Source organism: Periplaneta americana, chromosome 10, assembly GCF_040183065.1.
Source record: "Periplaneta americana isolate PAMFEO1 chromosome 10, P.americana_PAMFEO1_priV1, whole genome shotgun sequence".
In the NCBI taxonomy this organism is placed as follows: Eukaryota; Metazoa; Arthropoda; class Insecta; order Blattodea; family Blattidae; genus Periplaneta; species Periplaneta americana.
In genome coordinates, this window is record NC_091126.1 from 42,456,548 (window position 1) to 42,481,423 (window position 24,876).

Sequence of the window (24,876 nt, forward strand, 5' to 3'; positions counted from 1 at the left end):
TTGTATTTTTCCAATCTTTTTGACATTCTGGCACACATATAATCCAGTCCAGGACACACCATTAAAATCTAGAAAAATCCTGGGAAATCCAGGACGTCTGGCAACCCTGGTTCCTTCTAAGGCTGGGATTGCGATCAACGTTCATTTTCTTTATGTTATGTTGCTTTCATCTATACATTGAACGTCCAAAGAACATTCCAGGGTTGTGTATTATGATCGACATTCGTGACAACTACATTCTGTCGGCCATGAGTACTGAAATGTGCACATCGGACAGTCAGCTATTTACAATAAACATGGACACATGAAATTTTATGGTAACTCTATAAGAGACATAAATAATATATTAGAAAAATATGTTAAGATGGAATAATACAGAATGACGATGAAAATTACATACAAAGCTGGACTAGTGCGAATTACGGATATATTATTTCCATACTAAAACTCTCTTTAATAACTTTTCTACATTAATGTAAATAAATTACCAAAGAGATAAAGAATTAATCAGTCCCAGGGTAGAACCAGGGTCCACTTACATCACGTCCTTCCATTTTATTACTGCACTAGAGAGATCTGCGTAATCAGTAGGTTGAATTAGATCGTTATAAATGCTTTTATGTTTGTTGCCTCTTCCTATATTTAATTTTGAATTCTTAAATATTAAATGAAAAGATATGTTATGCAATATAATTATTTCAATTCGTGCTCAATGAAAGTGTTTTTATAACGATAAAATACGAAAGAGCGTAAATAATAAAAGTTATTTTCAGAAATATATGCAGAATGTGTGATATTTCTTTCCAGGAAACTTCTTTTTTGTGTGTGTTCTTACAAACAGGATGATTATTATTGAAAATATATTCACGAGACTTGAAATATTTAGTCACAGATCATCCCTCGTATTATTACGTAATTCTAAATTAATATTATTTTATTTAATAGATTTCAGTAACAGTATAGCCACATTTACAAGGAAAGAAGAAGTAAAAACAAAGCATGGCACGCGCTTCTCATTCATGATTGAATATATTTAACATATATATCTTTCCATGTGTAGAAGCTAGACCTTGACAATGATGAATCAGAGCCATCTTGCGTTCTTTTATTCTTTTTTGGGGGGGGATTATTTTACGACGCTGTATCAACATCTAGGTTATTTAGCATCTGAATGACATGGTGATAATGCCGGTGAAATGAGTCCGGGGTCCAACACCGAAAGTTACCCAGCATTTGCTCGTATTGGGTTGAGGGAAACCCCGGAAAAAGCCTCAACCAGATAACTTGTCCCGACTGGGATTCGAACCTGGGCCACCTGGTTTCACGGTCAGATGCGCTGACCGTTACTCCACAGGTGTGGACTCTTTTATTCTAATGTTGACCATAATCAAATGCATAGAGTTAGTATTTGCCAAACTTTCACAAACTTCGCCATAACAAAACGTAATGCAAACAATGTTGATCGTAATCTCGGCCTAACAGATTGATTAAAAGTCAATTACTTCATGCTCTGATACTGGATGTAATGACATTATTATATTATATATTATTATTACTTTTATTATTATTATTATTATTATTGTAATTCTAAATTAATATTATTTCATTTAATAGATTTCAGTAACAATTGCCCACATTTACAATGAAAGAAGAGGTAAAATAACCACATTTACAACAAAAGAAGAGGTAAAAACAAAAAGTGCGGCACATGCTTCTGATTCATAATAGAATGGCATTCAACATATGTACCTTTGCGTTTGTAGAAGCTAGACCTTGACAATGTTGAATCAGCACCATCTTGCGTTCTTTTATTCTAACATTGACCATGATGAAATGCATTAAGCTAGTATTTGCCAAACTTCCAGGAACTTCACCATAACAAAACATAATGCAAATGATCATCGATCGTAATCCCAGCCTAACAGATTGATAAGTCAACAATTACTTTGTGCTTTGTTACTGGATATCATTACTTTTTACCAGAGTCATGATCTTGGAGATAAAAAAAACATATGAAAATTCAATACATTAGCTAGTAACATTTTAATTTTTATGCACACAGAACAAAATAAAATAATGTTAAGTTATTATGCAGTAAACGTAGATGCTGAATATCATTTATAAGCAGCCTACAGAAAATATTTTGGCAATTTTTCCTCGAGAAATCTGTTTCATAGTCCCACCACGTTCCCTCCCCTGCTGTGACAGGTCAAAGTACTGGCAAATTTTAACTATAGGTTCCTAAAACAATGGAAAGTTGTGTAAATTATGTGAATAAATACTATCTTACTCCCAAAAATACACTGATACAATATTCGTTTGCAATGAACCAGCACAAGTACTGAGTTACAGAAGAATCAGCTCATCCCTATCTGCAGCTTTCATACAGAACCGGCCTATATCTGGAAAAATGGGGTAACTATAGTTAACAGAACTGTCCAAAAACATACTAGTTTATAACGGCTGGTGTTGTAACAAATACTAGTATGTTACGAACATCACTCACGATAAACTGTGATGGAGACTAAGATAATGTTGTTCAGACATACGTACTTTATATACACTGGAACATATGTCATGCCTCGATTCAACTTCCAGCTGTTATATACTACTACAGCACGTGGAAATTTTTTTCTATAGCACCATAGCTGTCCACATTATACAGGTATAAGGGCAGTGTTTCTACGCGGTTCTAACAGCTTTGAACATAAACATATCAGTTTGAGATGTTTCAGTCATGGTCACTTGCAAATTACTATCTTCGATCATATAATGTAAAAACTGTCGATGCTCGAGTAATAGAATTCATAAAAAAAGGAATGCACCAAATACTTTGTAATACAATATTTACATACAACCAAATTAACAGGCACTTGTCAAACAACAGGTAAAGTCTCAAAATTGTTGCTCATTTAAATTTTAAAATTGTTAATATTCAACACGCAATTGTGAATTAAAAGCAAGTACAAAATCAAGCAATTCATCAGTTACATCACATATTCACACTTACAGGAACGTATCGAGTTCGTAAAAAATTTCAAAACTTGGAGCAACCAGACACCTCAAAATCCGAGATAGTCCCAAAAGCATATAAAATACATTTCAAATATTTGCAATCGAATCCTGTATTTTTGTCTTGAGTGGCAATCACATTATGAAATCATAATTGATTTCTGTAAGGCTTGGTTAATTTGTAAACAATGCACGGGATAAGTTATCAGTATAACAGGAAATTTATCAGACTACTAACATCATTTTAAACACAGGCAGGTATAAATTATATTTTCTCATATAACCAGTATATTAAATTGCCAAATATGAATAAAATAAAAGCAATGAAATATTACATTTTAAAATGTTAATCATTATAAATACAAAGATCCACTACATAATATTATAAAATTTTTTTAACTATTCAACTCTACTGCAGGACAAGTTTACAAAGAAAATTCTCATGGCACAAATACACTGTAAACTGATGAAGATCTGCATAACCTGATTATGAATCTGTGATGACGATGATGACTTTCTGAATGAGCATAGCTGAAATGTAATTCAGCTATCTAGTATTTGGTGCAAACCTAATGAAATTCTTTCATAACAATATACAAAATGACCCACACGATCTACTAAAAATACAATTCCTACTTGAATTTTTAGTCACATACACTAGAACTACTTTTGCAATAATAATGTTCTACTATAATGTTCACTGAATTCTTCAAAGACTGAATACTGTATGTATAACTGTGTGTATTTTTGTGTATATTCGTGTGTATGTGTGTGTTTTATGTATGTGTGTATGTGTGTTCATGTATGTGTACCAAAGACACTTTGAGGTTAACATTTTAGACAATTATTTTAACCAAATTCTGGATTTAAAAAAGTGTGCACGAATAATCCCGTAGGTCGGCACATGACACCCTGCCTGAGCAATAAAGCAGTATATAATATGAATAAATTAACATGATTGTCTAATACATAATATACAATATAAGCAAACTATATCACACATTTCTGAATATGGGGACTGAAGCAGAACTTCCAAGCCAAAAATTTTAAAGGTGAAAGTATTACATATTTACACTACTAGGGAGGGAAGGAGAAGGGTAGGAAGGTTAATTATGTGAAGTCCATTTTGTCACAGTGGGAGCTCAGGCAAAGAGTTCATTCATCACAGCCAATTGTGGGTCACTGCCTATTGAGAGGCCTTTCCCATTTAGTTTCTCTCCCTAAATGACACTCTGCTAATACTAAAATTATATCTAGAGCTAGTGAATACAGTGTGGTCAAATGCTTTCCTGGGAGGAAGTGGAAGCCTGGTCCAGGGAATGCTGATCTAATGAGTTTCGCCTCGTAGGACATACACATGACAGAGGTCCAGAGTCGTCAGGACACGAATCCAAGTCACAGTTCATCCAGGAGTGCTCCAAGATGTCCTCCAAATGCAGACGGTCATTTGGACGAATCTTCAGACACTTCTGTATCAAATCTCGGCAATCTAAAGTTAGAGAAAGATACAATGAATAAGCTACACAATCAAAGAAACATTGTTACTAAAGTATTAAAGAAATGGCGAGAAACTGGTAGAGTCGGGCAAACAGCCTCTTACTCCCGCTCGTTCTCGTAGGCGAGACTAGCTGGCCGATAACGCCAGTTCCGAGAATCGTATTCTCGAGATTGGCACTCTCGGGAACGAGGAATACCGGGTCCCGGCCTGTTATCGCACGGCCGACTTATCGTTATGAAATGCGTACACTGACTGCCGGCTTAATTGCCGCTCATCACTGCAATTCGTGACTCTTTCTGAAATATTAATGTTCATAAAGTAATTTAAGAAGGCACAGCAGTGTGGTATGCAATAAATAATACAGCACATTATGATTGTCGACATTCTTACAGAAGTCACACTATTTTAATGAACTATTTATTGCCTTTCCGGAGAAACAAAATAATGCAGCACTTTCAGCCGTTACCTAATCCTAAGCTAGTCTAAAACAATAACAAGTTATGGTTGGAGCTATGATATACTTTCTCGCTATCAGCATTTTGTTGACATTCCATATTTAATCTTTCGATAGTGTTTTGTATTCGCTATAGTAATGGATATCACACGACTGTATTATTATTATTATTATTATTATTATTATTATATTGCGCGTTCACATCTGGATGTTTCGTTGTTATGCAAGGGCATCTTCATCAGCATGGGTAATTATTGCGCTGCGTAAGGACGAAATAAAATAATACTTATTTATATTATTATAAAGGACCAAAGACTCTGACAAAAGATATTTTTGTTTCCCAACTGATAAAATGCTGAATGTGAAATGGAAACACTTTTGCAAGGGGAAGGACAGAATTACGAAATAGAGTAGATCCTTTCACAAACTGATCATAATTACTTAAAATACAAATGCGTTTTAAGGAACCCGGAGGTTCATTGCCGCTCTCACATAAGCCCGCCATCGGTCTCTATCCTGAGCAAGATTAATTCAGTCTCTACCATCATATCCATTTTTATATTAGCTTCCCATCTACGTCTCTGCCTCTCCAAACGTCCTTTCCCTCCGGCCATCCAACTAACACTCTATATCCAGTTCTGGATTCGCCCATACATGCTAGATGTTCTGCCCATTTCAAACCTCTGAATTTAATATTCCTAATTATGTCAGGTGAGGAGTACAATGTGTGCAGTTCTACGTTGTGCAACTTCCTCCATTCTCCATCCCTCTTAGCCCCAAATATCTTCCTAAGAATCTTATTCTCGAACAACCTTAACCTCTGTTCCTCAAAGTGAGAGTCCAAATTTCACAACCATACAGAACAATCGGTAATATAACTGTTTTATAAATTCTAACTTTCAAGTTTTTTGAGAGCAGGCTGGATGACAAAAGCTTCTCAAACGAATAATAACAGGCATTCCCCCCCCCCCATATTTATTCTGCGTTTCTTCCTGAGTGTCATTTATATTTGCTTTATCATAACAACAGAGAATAAAAGAGGGTTATTATTATTATTATTATTATTATTATTATTAAATTACCTAGTTACTTTACGACGCTTTATCAACTGCTATAGCTATCCAGCGTCTGAATGAGATGATAATGCCAGCGAAACGACAACGAGAAATAATGTTAAAATAAATATATTTAAATGTGAACATTCACAATTAACGAGAAGATTGCCGGAGCCCGGAAACGGGAACGTGAAAGTTAATTGTGAATGCTCACATTTAAATGTATTTATTTTAACAATATTTCCGTTATCGTTGTCGTTTCCGTTCTCGGTTTATTGTGAACTAGTCTTAACTTGTCCCAACCAAGATTCGAACCGGAAGCCGATCGTTTCACAGTCAGGTGTGCTAACCGTTACTCTACAGCGATTATTATTTTTATTATTATTACTATTACTATTATTATTATTATTATTATTATTATTATCATCATATCATTATTATTAGTATTACTGTTATCATCATCATCATCATTATCGTAATCATTAGGATGATTAAGATTATGATTATCAGGATTATTATGATGGTTATTATTTATTACTGTCTTGTAAGTTATCATTAGGTACCGGTACAAGTATTAGAAATCTGATTAATTCTTAATTTGTTATTCTCGTTCCTATAACATATAGGATAATTATTATAAACCATATAGGCCTATATAATTTTATATTGTAACATGGCTAGAATACAATAATGATTGTTCTGTAACAATAATTTATAACGTGCACACCAATAGAAAGTGTAGTTTTCTATAATATAGGCTGGTTCACAATAAACCGGGAACGGAAACGAGAACGGAAATAATGTTAAAATAAATGTACAGTATTTAAATGTGAGCATTCAGAACAGTTAATTGTGAATGCTTACCTTTAAATACATTTATTTTAACAATATTTCCGTTCTAGTTCTCGTTGCCGTTTCCTTTCTCGGTTTATTGTGAACCAGCTTTTAATATTTTCATGTTTCATATCATTGTGTTACAAACTATTTTTTTATTTAGTTGTTATAAAAGATAGCCTAATTACTGTAAAGTGTAAACCATCTTGGACTATATAGCCTCATTTTCAACTACCGGTATTAAAATACCATTTAATGCCATCCGTACAATAACGAGTTTTCAAGCGTTGAAGGGTTCCGTACAAATTGCACGGAACAAACGTTTGAGTCATGAGTCCCGCGCTAACAGGTTAACTCGCCGTTATTCGAGAACCAGTAAAAATTTTGAGTTGCCATCACTTTTAAAAGTAATTTCCATCCTTTCTCAACATTTCTCTCGCTTTGACCCCCCATCTAACGTGAAAAACAAAAAAGTTTGCCGCTTACCAGCGGTGAAGTCTGAACAGATCAATCTCCATCGAAGTTAATATATATATATATATTTTTTTTTTTTCACTTTCCAAAAAAGATTTTCAGTTCGATTTGTTTTTCTATGCTTTCCTTAGACATTGAGCTATCAATCCAAAAAATTACAGCGCGATTGATTAAGTATTATAGGAGCTACGACATGATATATATTTAAAGAACCGGGAAGTGTATAAGCCAATGCTTCCTATAGGAGCACGGCCCGAGCGATATCGCTTGCTTATCAGTACTACAGTCCCGCCTAGACCTCCGAGACTGTCGGGAGTGATCTAGTATCGGTAATCTCGGGAGCAAGAGAATCTCGTGTTCTCTATCAATGAGTCATTTGGCTACGTTAGGTACTCGCGCACTGGGCGAGACTGAGGTGATTACGCAACCGAGAACGGGCGATAATATGAGGCAGTCTGCCCGACTCTAGAAACTGGCACCATTTTCGGCAAGAACATTGCTCTGTTAGAGCACACTTCAGAGAAACATTTGATATGCATGAGAGCATGAAGTTGAGCTTAAGAAAAAGTACCAATCACCTAGTACAAGAAATTAACATATAACAATGTTCTGTGGCAAGATGTTTGAATTTTCCAAGGTTCAATCCCTATAAGGTGTCCGTGGTTTAAAAATGGAACACAGATAATCCAAAAGCAAGCATACAAATTTCTCATTGTATTGTAAATTTATTTTCACTAACAACAATGTAACTTGATTATCTCGACAATAGGATTTGCTCTCCACACAGTAACACAGTATTCGTTAGTGCACTCCACTGACGACAATGACAATTTACTTGGACTATTACGAACAACAATGAACTGTTAATCTTAACTAATATTTACAAAGCACTATTTACAAATCAGAACTGTCAGTTCTCAGTTCTTCTAGCTCAGTCACTCGAGTTCACAGTATCTCGAACCACAGATCTTCAGAGACAGTCCACTGTACTCGAACTCAGGTCCCTCCAACTGCAGTCCACTGCACTCTAACTCAGGCCTTCGGATGCGACACAGTTGCGGACGCTCACTCAAGTCGAACTCCGGTACACAAGACTGGCTGGCTTGCTCTGTTCACTGGCTTACTGACTGAACTAATCATGAATCACACACTGTCTGAGTTCACTCGCGTTTCTTCTTTTATAACCACAGCGACATAGCCTGGAAAGTTCCACGCGTGTCCAGAGATAGCACTCCAGAGAACAATCCAGATCCCTCTCCTCTCTGCCAGCACCAGCTGCGCGCGCAAACTACCTCGCCGTGTAGGCCCTTTCCCCTCTCTTCTCTCTGCCGCGCTCCGTCCCTCAGTGCTCCGTGGAGCCCGTGTCGGCTCCCGCGCGATCTGCTCTCTTGCGGGACGCTGGTCGTGAGTTCGAATCTCACGTCGCTGTCACATTGCTCCCTCCTTAGGGCTGCTCGTCCCGGGCAGTCCCTTGGTAGGCTGCTAATCGGTCCAGATGCACCACCATCATCTTCCCTCGGGGTTGTCGCTGGATGCGGTAAACCACGTCGTTGATCCGGGTCACCACGCGGTATGGTCCATCCCAGGCACGCTGCAGCTTTGGTGATTTTCCTTTGGTCCTGGTAGGTCGATACAGCCACACCAGGTCGCCCTCCTGGAATCCTGCAGAGTTGGCTAATCTGTCGTAGCGCACTTTCATCCTGTCGCTGGCCATCTTGAGGTGCTCTCTGGCCAGTTGGTCTCCATTCAACTTCTCTGTGAGTTCTGCCACATAGTCAGTTGCTGGCTGGTCGGCGCTGGGTGGCGTGCCAAACAGCAGATCACAGGGCAGGCGCAGCTCTCTCCCGAAGACCATGTTTGCCGGTGTCATCCCTGTTGTATCGTGGACCGAAGCTCTGTAGGCCAAGAGGAACAGTGGAACTCTGGCATCCCAGTCTCACTGATGGTTGGACACCACCTTCCGCAGGTGCTCTTCCACGGTTTTGATGCATCATTCCACCATGCCGTCAGACTGTGAGTGGAAGGGAGTGGTCCTGGTTTTATGCACCCCCAGACGCTCGAGCAATTCTCCCATCAGGTTGGATTCGAAGTTGCGCCCCTGATCGCTGTGCAATTCCCGGGGCACCCCGAATCGGCAGATGAAGTTGTCAAGCAGCGCGTCGGCCACCGTCGAAGCCTCTTGGTTGGGAATCGCGTACACCTCTGGCCATTTTGTGAAGTAATCCATGGCGACTAGCAGGTAGCGGTTCCCACGATCCGTGACCGGGAACGGTCCAGCAACGTCGATGGCGATCCTCTCAAAGGGAGCTCCCACATTGTACTGCTGCATGGCTCCACTACTGCGTGTCCTTGGTCCGCGACTGGCCGCACAGGTGTCGCATCTTCGGCACCATTGTTCCGTGTTGGTTTTCTGATGCAACCAATAGAACCTCTGCCTTAGCTTGTCCAGCATCTTGTTGGCTCCCAGGTGGCCTCCAGTCACTCCAGCATGAGTTTCCTCCAGCACTTCCTTCACCTTGCTCCTGGGCAGGACGAGTTGTTCTATGCGGGTCTTTCCATCGGCTGACTCCCAAATCCTCTTCAGGATACCGTCCTTGACAGTGAAGGATTCCCACTGGGCCCAGTAGCTCTTGTAAGTGGTGCTACGGTTGGCAATATTGGCCCATACTGGTCTCTGGCCAGACTCCACATCACGTAGTAGCTGTCCAATGTTTGGGTCCTCCAGCTGCTCCCTCCTTATGGCGGCATTATCCCATCCTGGGCTCGGCTGGGCAGCAATTGCTCGGACTGTGTGGGCGCCATCTCGCTCTTCTACTTTCAGGCAGTGTTTGCAGCCATCCGGGCACAGGCGTCTTGATAAGGCATCAGCGTTGGAATGTTTCTTCCCTTGGCGGTGTTCGGAGGTGAAGTTGTACTCCTGCAGTCGTTGAACCCAATGGGTGGTCTGCCCCTCCAAATTCTTGAAGCCCAATAGCCAGGTGAGTGCAGAATGGTCTGTCCTCAGATGGAATTCCTGGCCATACAAATATTTGTGGAAATGCTTCAGGGCTTCCACAATGGCAAGAGATTCTCTACGCGTCACACAGTAGTTTCTCTCAGCCTTGGATAGTGTTCGGCTGAAGTAGGCAATCACCCTCTCTTGCCTGTCCTGTTCCTATTGGTCCATCAGCACACTCGTTTCCTCTTGACGACGTTCGAGAGCGCGAATTTTGCCGTCAAAATGGTCTACATCCTGTCTCAACTCGGCTACTGTCTCGTTTATAGTTGTAAAATTCTGGTTTAGTTTATCCAAATCGGTCTTAAGTTCGTCTTTCACGATGGCGACAATTCCATCTACGTGGGCCAAAACGCTTTCAATTTGCGTAGTGACGTCATCTTTCACTCCGCTTATGTCGCCTTTCACTCCGCTTATGTCGCTTTTCAGTTCTGCAATGGCTTGCAGGATCAGCTGTAGAACCTGAGGAAAGTGTTCGAGAGACTGAGACAAGCCAGGCTGAAGTTGAACCCGAAGAAATGTCATCTGTTCCAGAAGAAGGTCAGCTACTTGGGGCACATAGTAGGGCCACGGACCTGGAGAAGCTACAAGCTGTCAGAGGATGGCCGAGACCGAGGGACAAGCAGGAGTTGCGCCGCTTTCTCGGCCTCTGCATTTATTACAGAAGATTCGTAGCTGGGCACACCAACATCACTAAGCCTCTAACCCAGCTGACCGAGGAGAAACGACAATTCCAGTGGACGGACGAGGCAGAGTCATCCTTCCAGTCGCTGAAAGAGGCGCTCTGCACTGCTCCTGTACTGGGATATCCCATCCCTAGAAGGAAGTTCACGCACAACACGGACGCTAGCAACGTAGGCATCGGCTGTAGGTTCTCCATTGTCGATAATATCCCACTTCTGACACCAGTGTAAATTTATTTTTACTAACAACAATGTAACTTGATTATCTCGACAATAGGATTTGCTCTCCACACAGTAACACAGTATTCGTTAGTGCACTCCACTGACGACAATGACAATTTACTTGGACTATTACGAACAACAATGAACTGTTAATCTTAACTAATATTTACAAAGCACTATTTACAAATCAGAACTGTCAGTTCTCAGTTCACAGTTCTTCTAGCTCAGTCACTCGAGTTCACAGTATCTCGAACCACAGACCTTCAGAGACAGTCCACTGTACTCGAACTCAGGTCCCTCCAACTGCGGTCCACTGCACTCGAACTCAGGCCTTCGGATGCTGACACAGTTGCGGACGCTCACTCAAGTCGAACTCCGGTACACAAGACTGGCTGGCTTGCTCTGTTCACTGGCTTACTGACTGAACTAATCATGAATCACACACTGTCCGAGTTCACTCGCGTTTCTTCTTTTATAACCACAGCGACGTAGCCTGGAAAGTTCCACGCATGTCCAGAGATAGCACTCCAGAGAACAATCCAGATCCCTCTCCTCTCTGCCAGCACCAGATGCGCGCGCAAACTCCCTCGCCGCGTAGGCCCTTTCCCCTCTCTTCTCTCCGCTGCGTTCCGTCCCTCAGTGCTCCGTGGAGCCCGTGTCGGCTCACGCGCGATCTGCTCTCTTGCGGGACGCTGGTCGTGAGTTCGAATCTCACGTCGCTGTCACAGTATGCTACAATCGATTCACGACAGAATCTTTAATACAAAGTTATTTTCACTGACTAAGTTTAGTTCCAACTGACTGGCTATGTGAATGCCAAGCTATTCTGCATAGGGGTATCGAAATCCACTTCCCCCCCCCCATTAAGTCGCAACACATGATCAAAAAGTGGAAAGATGGTGTGTGGTTAGTGCACAAAGAATAGTTACTGAACAATTAATTGAAAGTGTAATGCAAACTATATTTTGCGATCATTTTCATAACTTCTGATAGAAAAAGAAAAGAATTATGCATTTTTCTCACCAAAATGGTGCAAAAACGCACACATCGGAGTATAATGGAAGCTTTCATGAAAATTTTCTAGGCAGAGTAATAAGTATGTAGTACACCATGGCCTTCCTGGTCTCCACATTTCTCAGTATTTGACTTGAACTTATGGGATACCCCAAACAAAACGTGTATGGAAACAATCCAAGTAGCCTAGGAGCTCTCAAGAAAGAAATAATATGGCTCACACATATAATATTAAAACTGTTTGAGTATTTTCCGGAAAATAATTACGACAGTCATATATGGATACTTACTCAGTCTTTAGACCAGTGTTTTTAAATCTTATTCGATATGTGGCACACCAAATGTGCAATTTTAAATCCCACAGCACACTTCAATACTCTAAACCAGTGGTTCCCAACCAGGGGGAATTCTGAAGGTTTTAGGAGGGAATGTGTTTTCTGAATGTTGACTTTTGTCCTGTTCGCTGAATGTTGACTCATGTGGACTCATTTTTTACTACTCTTTTCACTTTTATTCTTCCAATTTACTACAACTTTTACTATTTTCTTTTTCTCGTGGCACACTAGTGGATCATTCGTGGCACACCGGTTGAAAATGGCTGCTTTAGATAGTTGCATTTAACTGGTTGAAATTTCAACAAATATGAAAGAAAAACCGATTGAAATTTATATACTGATGGAATGCTGAAATTAGACTTTTTCCCAGAGCACAGACAAGTTTTGGGTCGCAAGATTGCAAGAGTACCTCGAGCTTACAAAAGAAGCTTTTAAATTTTTCACACCATTTGCAATATTGTATTTATGCGAAATAAGTTTCTCGTCTACATTTACCACAGAAATAGGAGCGTGAAATTGCTCAATGATAACATTGTGTAATGAATACAGAGCCCAAATTTAAAAAGATAGTTTCTGAAACACAGGCACATTTATTGCATTTTTTTTTTTAATTTGTGACTCTGAATCATTTCTTTATATTCAACACCGTTTATATTCATGTCCCATAATAGAAAATAAATTTATGTTAACAAGACTTTCTTCGTTTTATTTTGTAAATTCTCACGCGAAACCTCCCCCCACTCATCTCAAACCGAAACCAGGGGTCGCGACCCACACTTTGAAAACCATTAATCTAAAAGAATATGTGAATTAAAGAAAATATCACATTATTTTAACCATAAACTTAGATTTCAACGAAAAAATCAGAAAGATGGTAAGTTAATTTAAACCTCTAAAAATGTATAGACTTCGAAATAACATGCTGACAATACATACCATGCGAGAGTCGGGTACGAAAATGAATTTCTGCTTGCATTATTTCATCATCTTGTTCAAATGGAACATCTCCACAAACCATTCCATACAGCAAAATGCCAAGTGACCAAACTGTGGCACTGCGTCCATGATATCTGTTGAGTTGAATCCACTCTGGAGGTGCATATACACGCGTTCCTAAACACATTTAATACAATTAGGTCAGTTTTCATTTCACTACTTCTTTCCAGTCAAGTATTTCCACTTCTATTCAAATACTGCCAATGTTGTTATAATAAAGTTAAGATTTCCATATTTCATTGTAATGATCTACAAAGAGGAAGATATGAACTTGAAATACTATATAATAAAATCTACACCAAATTGAAGGCTGTATGTAAATGTCAATATCTTTGATAGTTTTTCCAAAAAATAATCTATGTCCCTGGTTCAATCCACTAAGAAAAGGGGATGTCCTATTGTAATTTTATTTAGAACCTAACTTCATGTGCAAAATGTTCGATATTACATTACTAGTTACACAACAAAGCCCTGTTTTCTAGGGTCTTTCTCTTTGGCACTTACAGCCTTTTTTAAGTCCAATCTTCAATTGTAGGGACCCACAGAATAATTTCAAAATATCAGGGTAGGGATTTCTAATAAATAAATTTAGCATGGAACAGATTTTTCCTCTCAGATCAAATTCATATTGTAGTCATTTGACAGCTCCAAGAAAGGGTTTTACCAAGTCCCTCGAATCATATGTCTATAAATAAAAACAACGAAATTTTTTGATGTACTAAATATATCTCAATAAAGAATAACAAAACTATTTGAGTACAGCTTATATCTCAATAGACATATAACTAGCGTTTCTAGGTTTTCAAAATATAAATATGGGATAGTTGCAACATTTAACTCGAAGAAAATACGAGAAACTTCTAAGAGATTGTGAGTGCCATCTCAGAGCATATACTAGCACATTAAAAGACAGTATAAGGAAAAATACCTTAGTCTCACATAACTGAAGCCGTTATATTACTAACCACCAGTTTGTGTTAATGGAATTTTAGAGGGGCATTAATGATATTGACTTGGGAAGAGGTTATTTGAAAAACTAATAAATAATGTTCTATTTTTCTAAATGCAACAACACACTTTCTTTCTTTCATGTGGACAAGAAACCATATTGACCTGAAATATTTTTCACGCCTATTACAGCTCACATATTATAGTTTACCACACACAACCCTACAATATTACTGTACCAATAATCATGTACAGTGTAACTATTGCTTGGGAATAAAATTACTTTTAATTCAAACAGAAGCACCTAGAAGTTTAAATTTATTTCCTTCGTTGTTATGTACCTACAGACATTGATGTTAACAAAAAAGTTACTGTTTCTTATTATAATATTATAACACGATATCCACATAAACAGTAGGGAAAAAAGAACAAAAGAAAAGTAAAACACCAGTGGCAGTCCATGATATAATATGGGATTTTTGTGTGCTGTATGGACATCAAATGGGACAAGTATTTCAGGTTTCAAATATGACACACCTGGCAAATCTAAAAATTTTTATGCTCGACCATGCCGAAATGTAGTAATTATACACCTGGTAGCAGCCCTTTAATGAACCTCATTAAAGTACACCTATTCATTAAAGTTCAGGTGTTCCACCAATCAGAAAATACCATTGTAGCAATATAAAAGCGCAAGTATCGATTATTCTTGGATATGCAATCGAAAGACAACAATAAATCACCTATATTTGAAATAAAGTCAGTCCTGTTACTATAATAATTAGCGTTAATTGTAAATAATATTCAAATAAATTCAATTTGTCATCTCGTTTTTCAATGTCTAATTCAATTTCAAGGTTATATCAAGATTAATGTTTATTTTACTCTCCAGATTATATCAAGGTCAATGTCGACATTTGTTTCTAGGAAAAAATACTTTCGCGTCTGCGCACATCTCACAATTTCCGAGGTATTGCACAAGGTCAGTTCCGCTCCTGAGTCAGATAAGAATAACATGAATCTTATGAATAATTTCAAGTTAGAAATATGGTCGAGCATAAAAAGTCGTATGAAACTTGACTATAATGGTAATTAAGACGCTCGTATGAAAATTATGAAACTCGCACTTGTTTCATAAACATAATCGCGTCTTAATTACTACCATTATAGGCTCGTTGAATAATGTACTATTAATTGCTTATATAATGACACACTCACTGTGTGAGTATCTAACGTCGTCAGTAAAATTGACGAGGTAAAGTCCTAAGAATTCACTATGAGAGTACCTGATATATGTCTTGTAGTTGGGGAAAATATTGGAAAAGTAACTACCAGGTATCAGCTCAAGCAAGATTCGAACCAACACTCGAATGCAACCTCAGATATCAAACAAATCAATCACTTTTACAAATAACATGTCAGACAGCATCCATCACCTTCTAGCTCACAAAGCCTGTATTTTTAAACTGCATTACTTAGTGTCATTCTGTACATGGGTTCTATAGAATATAGTGACACATCCAAGTCCTTTTCAGGACCGAATCCTGTTTAGCACAGTATTATATTAAATTACACAGTTAATCCCATTACCAAGCTGGAGAGATATTTGCTGAAGAGGTTAAAATGAAAATATTTGAAGTCAAAAATAAGGAAAGTAGCTAAAAAGAAAGTCGAAAATTATAAGAATGATCACAGCAGAGATTTCTCAGAGGTAATACTATATCAGTCTCAATAATAAATTACCTACAATACTTCTGTTGCAAGTGTGAAAATACCTACATGTGGGGGAAAAAATGGAAATTTATACTTACAATTACAGTAATATGTTTACTGAATGTGTTGTTTCAAAATTTTACTCCAAAAGAGTCAATTTTTGTCGACTGAGATTACAATCACTGAAATATACTGAACGATTATTTCAACAAATTTTGTCTATATATAAATACAGTATTTCCCTTTTTGGATCTGACAGCCTGGAGTGTTCGAACATTGGAAGTAATTACTGATTACATTAAATAATATTAATGCCTTCATAAATATAGTAATCATAAATATTTTTAATTAATTTTTTTCATTCTAATGAAGAATTTCATGTTAGATCCAGGCTTAAGAGAAGAGTCATATTTGTGCAGCATACTTACACAGGGTTAAACATACGTACTAAAACTACCAATACAAGTGTATTCTCAGAGCAATTTCACTGCTATGTAAGTTGAAGTTACTTACCATCGAAGTCTGTGTAGATGCTGTCTTTCAGGTAAGTACCAGAACCAAAGTCAATTAATTTCAAGGAATGAGATTTCAAATCCACAAGTATATTTTCGTCCTGAAAATGGAATAAAAATATAACATCCAATGCTAATTTCTTTATGGTATCAGTCTTCTGCTATGACTCTTTTAACAGCAATTCCAGCTAGAAACCCATTGGACTCGGATGCATTTCTCCGGTACTGTATGTGTTTTACTTTTAAAAAATGAACTTGTACTATGCTGACCTTAAGAAAGGCAGTACAACTATTTGAAAATGCCTAACACAGGTTAAAAATTCTCACGAGACAGAAGATGGAACAAGCCAAGAAACCCAATTCTTTAAAAAATGACAATGATGAAATATAATACTATTTTATGTATGTACAATATATTATCTGCCTCTAAGACTCCTTTATTCCAATCTGTTCTCGTGAGGATATGAAAAGACTACACCTACAATTGTGTAATAAGCATGTTACAAGATCATAATTTGACACAGAATTAAGGGGACTTGTACGTGAAAATGGGGAGAAATCATTATAAAACTGCTAATATTTAAGTTATAGATGCACAAAAAGTTGCAACCACAACTTGATGTAAATTTTAAAGAGCTATAATGCCTCACTTACGAATACTTTAAGGTGCGAGACTTAACTTTCACTAATATTATGTGAAAAATAATTTTAAATTTGCATATTTGAGTATGAATGCATACATCTAAAAAATTAAGTATGTAAGAAAGTGATTTTTACTAGTAGTTCTTAACAAGATGAATCCTAAACTAAAATACTATGATAGTGTTTCTGTCATTAGGCATGTTAAAAAAAATCTCTCATTATCAAAAACCACTCTTAATTAAAATTAATAATTACTGCAAATATAAATGAAATTTTTATTTATATCATCATAATAGTAGGCTACTTTTAATGTGCCCGAGTTCTGAAAATCTACGCAAAATTCAGTTTTCTAGATATACCCTATTCATAACATGGAGCATAAAAATAAGTTACTAACCTTGATGTCTCTATGAATAACACCAGCATTATGGCACTGTATAATAGTTTCCACAACTTGTCTGAAGAAGCCACGGGCAACAGATTCTTTGAGACAGATTTTCTCAGTTATATAATCAAACAAATCCTTAGCTTGGTCTGGGCGTTCCATTATAATTATGCAGCTGTCTGTTCGTTCATAATAATCCAACAACTTGATAACACCAGGAATGTGGGCAAGCCGCTTTAAGAGACAAACTTCTAGTGGTACACGTTGATTTCCAACCTACAAATAAAGAGCATGCAAAGAGTTATTGTTCCACAATAAACAACAGCATTTTGAGAGAGATGACAGATACTCCATACCAAAAATTTGAAAGATTTATCGAACAAGATTTGACGAAGAGATGAAAAACTTCGTGGAGAAAAATACTGAAAAGATAAGGCAATTTATTTCAATAGAAGGTATGAACTTTCTCTGTTTTAAAATACAATCCTACATGCTGTCAAAAAAGGTCACGTGTTTCAATCTCACCTACAGTATGAACGTTTGTTGTTACCAGTGTGGTGTTTTCCAGTTATGGAGACATGGCATTGCACTAATTCTATCATGAATGTCTCATGTATAATGTTGACAAGTACAGGCATCTTAGGTGTATAATGAAACATAAGAGTACAAAAATTTTCGGGTTTGTACTCTTTTTGAGTACAGATTACACAGAGTTTGTATGGGTTCCACACCTCAATATCACTTACAAATAATCAAAACAAACTGCTTTCCTTTATCTAGTTGCACGACCAACCTTCAGAAGCAAGTGGAAGAGGTCTATAAGCATCAAACTACACTGACCAGCACAAAAAATTAACATTTGACATAAGATTAAAAATGACTGTCATTGTCCATTTAACCAAAGTTTAGCACAAAATTAAATTGTTTTATTTAATGACGCTCACAACTGCCGAGATTATATCAGAATCACCGGTGTGCTGGAATTTCGCCCTGCAGAAGTTTTAATACTTCTACTGACATGAGCCTGCCGCATTTAAGCACACTTAAATGCCATTGACCTGGGCTGGAATCGAACCCATAACCTGGACCATAGAAGGCCAGGACTCTACCGACTGCCGACAGGAAGAGCAAAAGAATTGGCTTGATCAATGACTAAGAAGAAAATACCTACCGAAAGATGCACTAGAAAGAATGGTGAATGGAAAAAAAAAAGTTCAGGGCAGAAGAAGACACCAGATGGTAGATAACATTAAGATATATGGCTCGTATGTGGAGACTAAGAGGAAAGTGGAAAATAGGGAAGATTGGAGAATGAGTGACCTGCCTTTGGGCAGAAAAGTATGAATGAATGAAGTCTACATAGCCAACATAAAAAATATGAACACTAAAAAAATGTCTTTACATGGTCATTCATGTTTCTCTTTCCATGCATATTTATTTCTAGAATACTATTCTTTGATGCTCTCAAAATAGGCACAGGTGGGAGAAAAGTGTGTTAGCCTAGGATCCAGAACTGCTTCAAATTTCGGGAAAATCCCGCCAAAATCTGGACGGATGACAACTCCAATAATGACTGAACTGGAGAGAGTTATAACACTATCACTGTAAAAATTGGTTAAGTGGGCAAAAACTGCATTTATAAAGATATATTTTAAATATTTCTCTCAATGTTATAGACTTGACCTCTATTAATTTCCATTATTATGCTACTAATATGTTTGATGCTAAGTATTAAAAAAAAACATATTATATAATTAAATGTCATATATCAAATACTATAAATAATTACTGATTATTGTAACAAAAAGTTGTGCCATTATACAAATAACATAATACAATATGATATAATGCAAATATAATACTGTATTTAAGTCATCTAATTAATGTATCATTAATTACAATTTACTTATCTTTATTTATAGTCGTTTTGGACAAGGTAGAGTATTGACTGGCCACTGAAGGAATATTGCACACTTTTATCACTGCCAATGTGGCGCTATAGACCAATTTTCAACACTTTTATCACAGCCACAACACATTTCAATAATTATTATACTATACCATACTATATATATATATATATATATATATATATATATATATATATATATATATCACTACATTAACACATTTAAATGTAATTGTTATGAAAGTCGTCATATTTTCTTCCTGGCATTATGATGAAATACGATCCACTTCCACTAGATGGCCCACGACACAAGTAGCAGGGTTGGTAATACATGCAAACGAAATTATACTAAACGTGAGGAATGTTACTACAGGTGTATAGTATTATGTGACAGGTAAGGTTAGGTTAGGTTAGATTAAGTGTGTATTATGTAACAGGTTAGGTTAGGTTTGATTAGGTGTGTAGTATTATTACTATGTTGGCGACACTAAAACCCACTGTTACATTAAGGAAATATAGCCGTATTCTTAATTCACGCACGACGATTTTCGTATATAAGCAAAGTACATATTTAGGGCGAGTTGGGTGGGCATACAGCTCTCCCAGTGATCACATCAATTTCTAATAATCAGTATTAATCATTTTCAAAGTATTTTAACAAGTTCCTATAGTGGCCGGAATATAAGTAACCTTCACCGCCGTTTTAATTCTTAGTTCATATTGTGACTGTAGTTTAGAGTTTGGGAATGACTGTCGCTACACTATACATAATATATTATTTCGTTGTAATTGCGGTCCAATCAAGCATTCATCTTTAACCCAAAATTAGTTACCCGTTAGCCTATATTCAGTCGAAAACCACAGAGAAAACCTCGACCAGCCTGATCGGCACCAGGGACCGAAAATGGGACCTCCCTAATGCAAGTCCATTGCGTAACCACTGAGTCACCTCGCTCGGTTTATTGTAATGAAAAGTTACGTAATAATTACAGATTATTGTGAAGGACGTGTAACTCTTGATCTTGAGAGAGAAAAATTATCACAAAGTTCTGTTTTTCATGAACAGAAATTTGAAGAACGAGGAATGTAAAAATAATATATTAATAAACTTAACGGAAAGTTTTCAAATACTGAATGAAACCTGGTGATGCAGGTAACCTAAAAACCCGTGAAACAGGTGACGAGTTGGAGGTAATGTTTTAGAGGAATAAAAATAGGGGGAAAGTGTAGGCAGCACATAAACAACATACTGTAGTAGTAGAAAAATATTAATTATTACTGGAAATGAAAGTAAAAATGAGATATAATCTAAAATATATATATATATATATATATATATATATATATATATTTTTTTTTTTTTTTTTAAGAACTGAAGAAACATGGCAAAGCGCGCAGCACATGCTGGGCAACTTTTGTAACTGAAATGCACTAAATTACATAACTAACCTAACCAAACCTAAAGCAATAAAATTGTTCCCGCTCGCAACATAATTAATTTGTACAATTTATTAGCGGTGATCGGTAAAAAAAAAAAGATGTAAAATATTGCTTCGTGAAGTTGGCAACGGAAGGCGAGCACTACAACGATCTAGTAAGCAGCAAGTATTTGGGTGAGTCGTCCTTCACAATGGCCTAATTACAATTTCAATTAATGAGGCAGAATAGCAAAATCCGCGTGTCAACTATTGTTTAGTGCCATTGTGGCAATGTCGCAATTCTCGCTACCAGCATTACGTAAAGCTGACAGGTGTAGGTTGTATAACGGCTTGGGTTTACGTCATTTCACGCAACAGAATAATGTAAGAAACGCGAATTACGGTATTTAATTCATTACCTCGTAAAATCTTCCATCTTTTTATTGCACGGCAAAATGAGATCCCTATTAAAAGTATACATTAATATTACAAACATGACGATTGGTAGATTAAGTGTGCAGTTTTAGTACAGCCTACATCACACCACGCAGCAAAAGGACAAGAAACCTGAACATAAACATTTTCCCGTGAAGAAATTCCTATGCTTATTTTGTCTCATACGAAACAAAATGCGAATATATACTCTGAAAGTGTCTCAATATATTTATCACTTATCAGAGCTATGAACCATATGCGAACCAATCCAATTATATTCGCAGATGGTATTGTGATCCTAATAATGATCCTACTGATTTTCTGACCGACTGTAAACAAAACTAATTGTTAATCTATTTTATTATTGCCTCACACAAATACACACGCATTAACTACGGCACCTAAGAAATATCTGTGTTTACTTTCCCCATTACAGTCGTATTATACTTAAAAAAAATACTTGCGAAAAATGTTCTACTTTTCTTTAAAGTGAGTGAAGGTGTTTCATGACACGCATACTAAATGCTGTCCAATCTACAATTTATTCTAAACAATTACATTATCTACATTCTTCATATGCTTTTTAAACTTGGTTTTAACGATGTCAGCTATAACAGAAATGTTATAATGAAAGACTTGGTACAATCCAAAGAAAAGTCCCTGTTTTTTTTTTTTACCATTCAATAAGTTGGATGATGTAATAGGCCTATATGACGTCACGTATGCCCGGACATTACAAGTACGATAAACTGTTTTAATAAAAATGTGCCAATTTAACTTAGCTCATTAAGATTAATAGAATACTAAAGGTAGAAGTGTAGTGAATCGATTTAATATACGTATATCAACACAATTGATAGTGAATAAGTGTAGTAACTCCATCATTCGAATATTTATCATACCTTGTACAATATTAAGTTAATTCGTGATCTATTTGCCACATTAAATATGTAATAAGGTTAACAGCAAACTAATGAATTCAGTTCTATCATATAATAATAAAGTCGTATGTTTAATACCTTTGGAAATATTTTATGTTAATTTGCGTACGTACAAATTATTCGTAGCGTAATGGCTATGATAATGGTTCATTAAACGAAAGATCCTAGGATCGAATCCCGGCGTATTTAAAGGTAAGCCAGGTATTCCAATTTAATATGAAGTAGTTAGCAGAATAAAGTAAGTAGAAGGAGAAGAAAGAAGTAGAGGAAAATATGTGAGGGAGAGCAGTAAAATGGTGTAAGGTGGGAGAAATAAAAGCTGTGGTAGCGGGGGTGTTGGGAGCAGTAGCCCCGATTAAATTCATATTTTGAAGTGTTGCCAATGTGCGTAACGTAATACATCACGTCATCAATCTCCTATTGGTCTGGAAAAACAGCGACTGATTCTTGGATCTTACCAAAAACTTTTTTCCTTTTAATTATATATTAGTATGAATCAGACATTTTATTGATGAAACTATTATACATACCTCTATCCAATCTGTTACCTTCTGCTTCGCTACATGTTTTATTGCCACCTATGAAGGGAAAAATCAACAAAATTGTTACATATCAGAAATCTCAATTACATTTTATAATAAATTACACAGGCTAACAAACTCTGTAATAAAATCAATGGACATTACTGTCTTCTACCACATGCATTTATCGCTAACATCATCTCTTTTATTAACAATTATGAAAGGCATTGTAAACCACGAAAATCATTACAATTGAATGATGGTGCGTATTTATTCACTGTAACCGACATCAATAAGCTTGATTTTATAACTGTCGGGATTGGACTGAAATGTTGGCATGCATGCATAGGATTGCCAACTTTCTACAATTAAAATAAGGGATCAAGCAGTGGACAGATATTGTAGGCGTAATTAACATATATGACTGATAAGATTTGTATTTTTTTTTTTCTTTTAGTAGGTTATTTTACGACGCTTTATCAACATCTTAGGTTATTTAGCGTCTGAATTAGATGAAGGTGATAATGCCAGTGAAATGAGTCCGGGGTCCAGCACCGAAAGTTACCCAGCATTTGCCCGGAAAAAACCTCAACCAGACAACTTACCCCGACTGGGAATCGAACCCGGGCCACCTGGTTTCGCGGCCAGACACGCTAACCGTTACTCCACAGGTGTGGACTAAGATTTGTAGGATCCTAAATATTGTAGTTATGAAATGTATTGCTGTTATGTTTACACAAACAGGTATCAATTACCTATAGTTATAAGGGAACATTTTACAATGTAAAAGTTTACAAATGGTTTGTATAGCATAACTTACTCAGAATGATAAAAGAGTAAAAATAAGGGATAAATTTAAAAAAATAAGGGATCCGGGATTTTACTCAAAATTCAGCCGATATGCCGAATTTCCCGGGAAATATGGTAACCCTATGCATGCAGAATACGAAAACTGAGGGGAAAACTTGTATAGATGGAATTTTAAGTGTTGAAATCGTAACATATATTGAAAATTATTTTCAAAACCCGGATAAATTTTAGACTGTTGATATACTTATTCCAAACACACAAAAATGATCCTCTACAATACATTATCAATTCTCCGCATGGTTATGCAATTCTATTTCATGCAATTCTATTTCATGCAATGTAATTACATGCGCGTCACTTGTAGAAATATCCCACATAACGAACATCATGAATTTTTCGTCCTTTAAGGCCAGTTTCTCGAAAGACGGCACACTGACTCAATAGTTAACAAGTTATTAACTCTTAAAGTTATCAGTTCCGTAATTTTACTGCTCTGTTTATCGAATGTTTTGTTAATTTGCTAATTAATTGTTAATTGATGAAGGATGACGATTATCTTTCTTGACGTTACTGTTACTGTTCCAGATTCATGAAGAGCCTCGACAATTTATCAGTTTTTTAATTAACGATAAGATCAATTACGATTCCATAATTAACTCAAATACAAGTTAGGTAACCAATAATAGAGGATGTAACGAATGAGGACGTAGTTCCATTAGATTCAGGTAGATGGAACTAGTGATGCATGACATTTCGGGAATTCCTGAAGACATTAACACAATCTTATTCACAAAATGAAAGTTGCATAAAATTTAAAAATTGTAAATATTTGGTCTGTTTCCTCAAAGAATAGCTCTTTTGCGTAATACGTGATAAGAGTCCTTGTAACTTTGTTACCAAATCCGCAATGCAACTATTCAGGCGATAAAGTTTCTGCAATTTTATTTTTCTTCACTATATTTTATACAGAAATCAACATGATCTATTAATATTGCATACAATATCCAATACTTCATCTGAAGATAAACTTATTTTGTAGACTTATCATTTAACATCGGATTTTTATGCAT

At 36.6% G+C, this 24,876-nt stretch overlaps 1 protein-coding gene across 2 annotated transcripts in view; it reads right to left on the reverse strand.

Annotated features, from left to right (window-relative positions):
- Positions 1–1,587: 1,587 nt before the first annotated feature.
- The window catches only part of LOC138707608 (serine/threonine-protein kinase pim-3-like), a 35,451-nt gene continuing 12,162 nt past the window's right edge, over positions 1,588–24,876 (reverse strand). For both annotated transcript variants that reach the window (XM_069837243.1, XM_069837245.1), the window contains exons 3-7: positions 23,006–23,053; positions 17,785–18,048; positions 16,747–16,846; positions 13,513–13,689; positions 1,588–4,501 (exon numbers count right to left, since the gene is read on the reverse strand). In XM_069837243.1, coding sequence (XP_069693344.1) covers positions 4,290–4,501; positions 13,513–13,689; positions 16,747–16,846; positions 17,785–18,048; positions 23,006–23,053 — 801 coding nt within the window. In that variant the 3' untranslated portion in view covers positions 1,588–4,289. The remainder of the gene's footprint in view (positions 4,502–13,512; positions 13,690–16,746; positions 16,847–17,784; positions 18,049–23,005; positions 23,054–24,876) is intronic.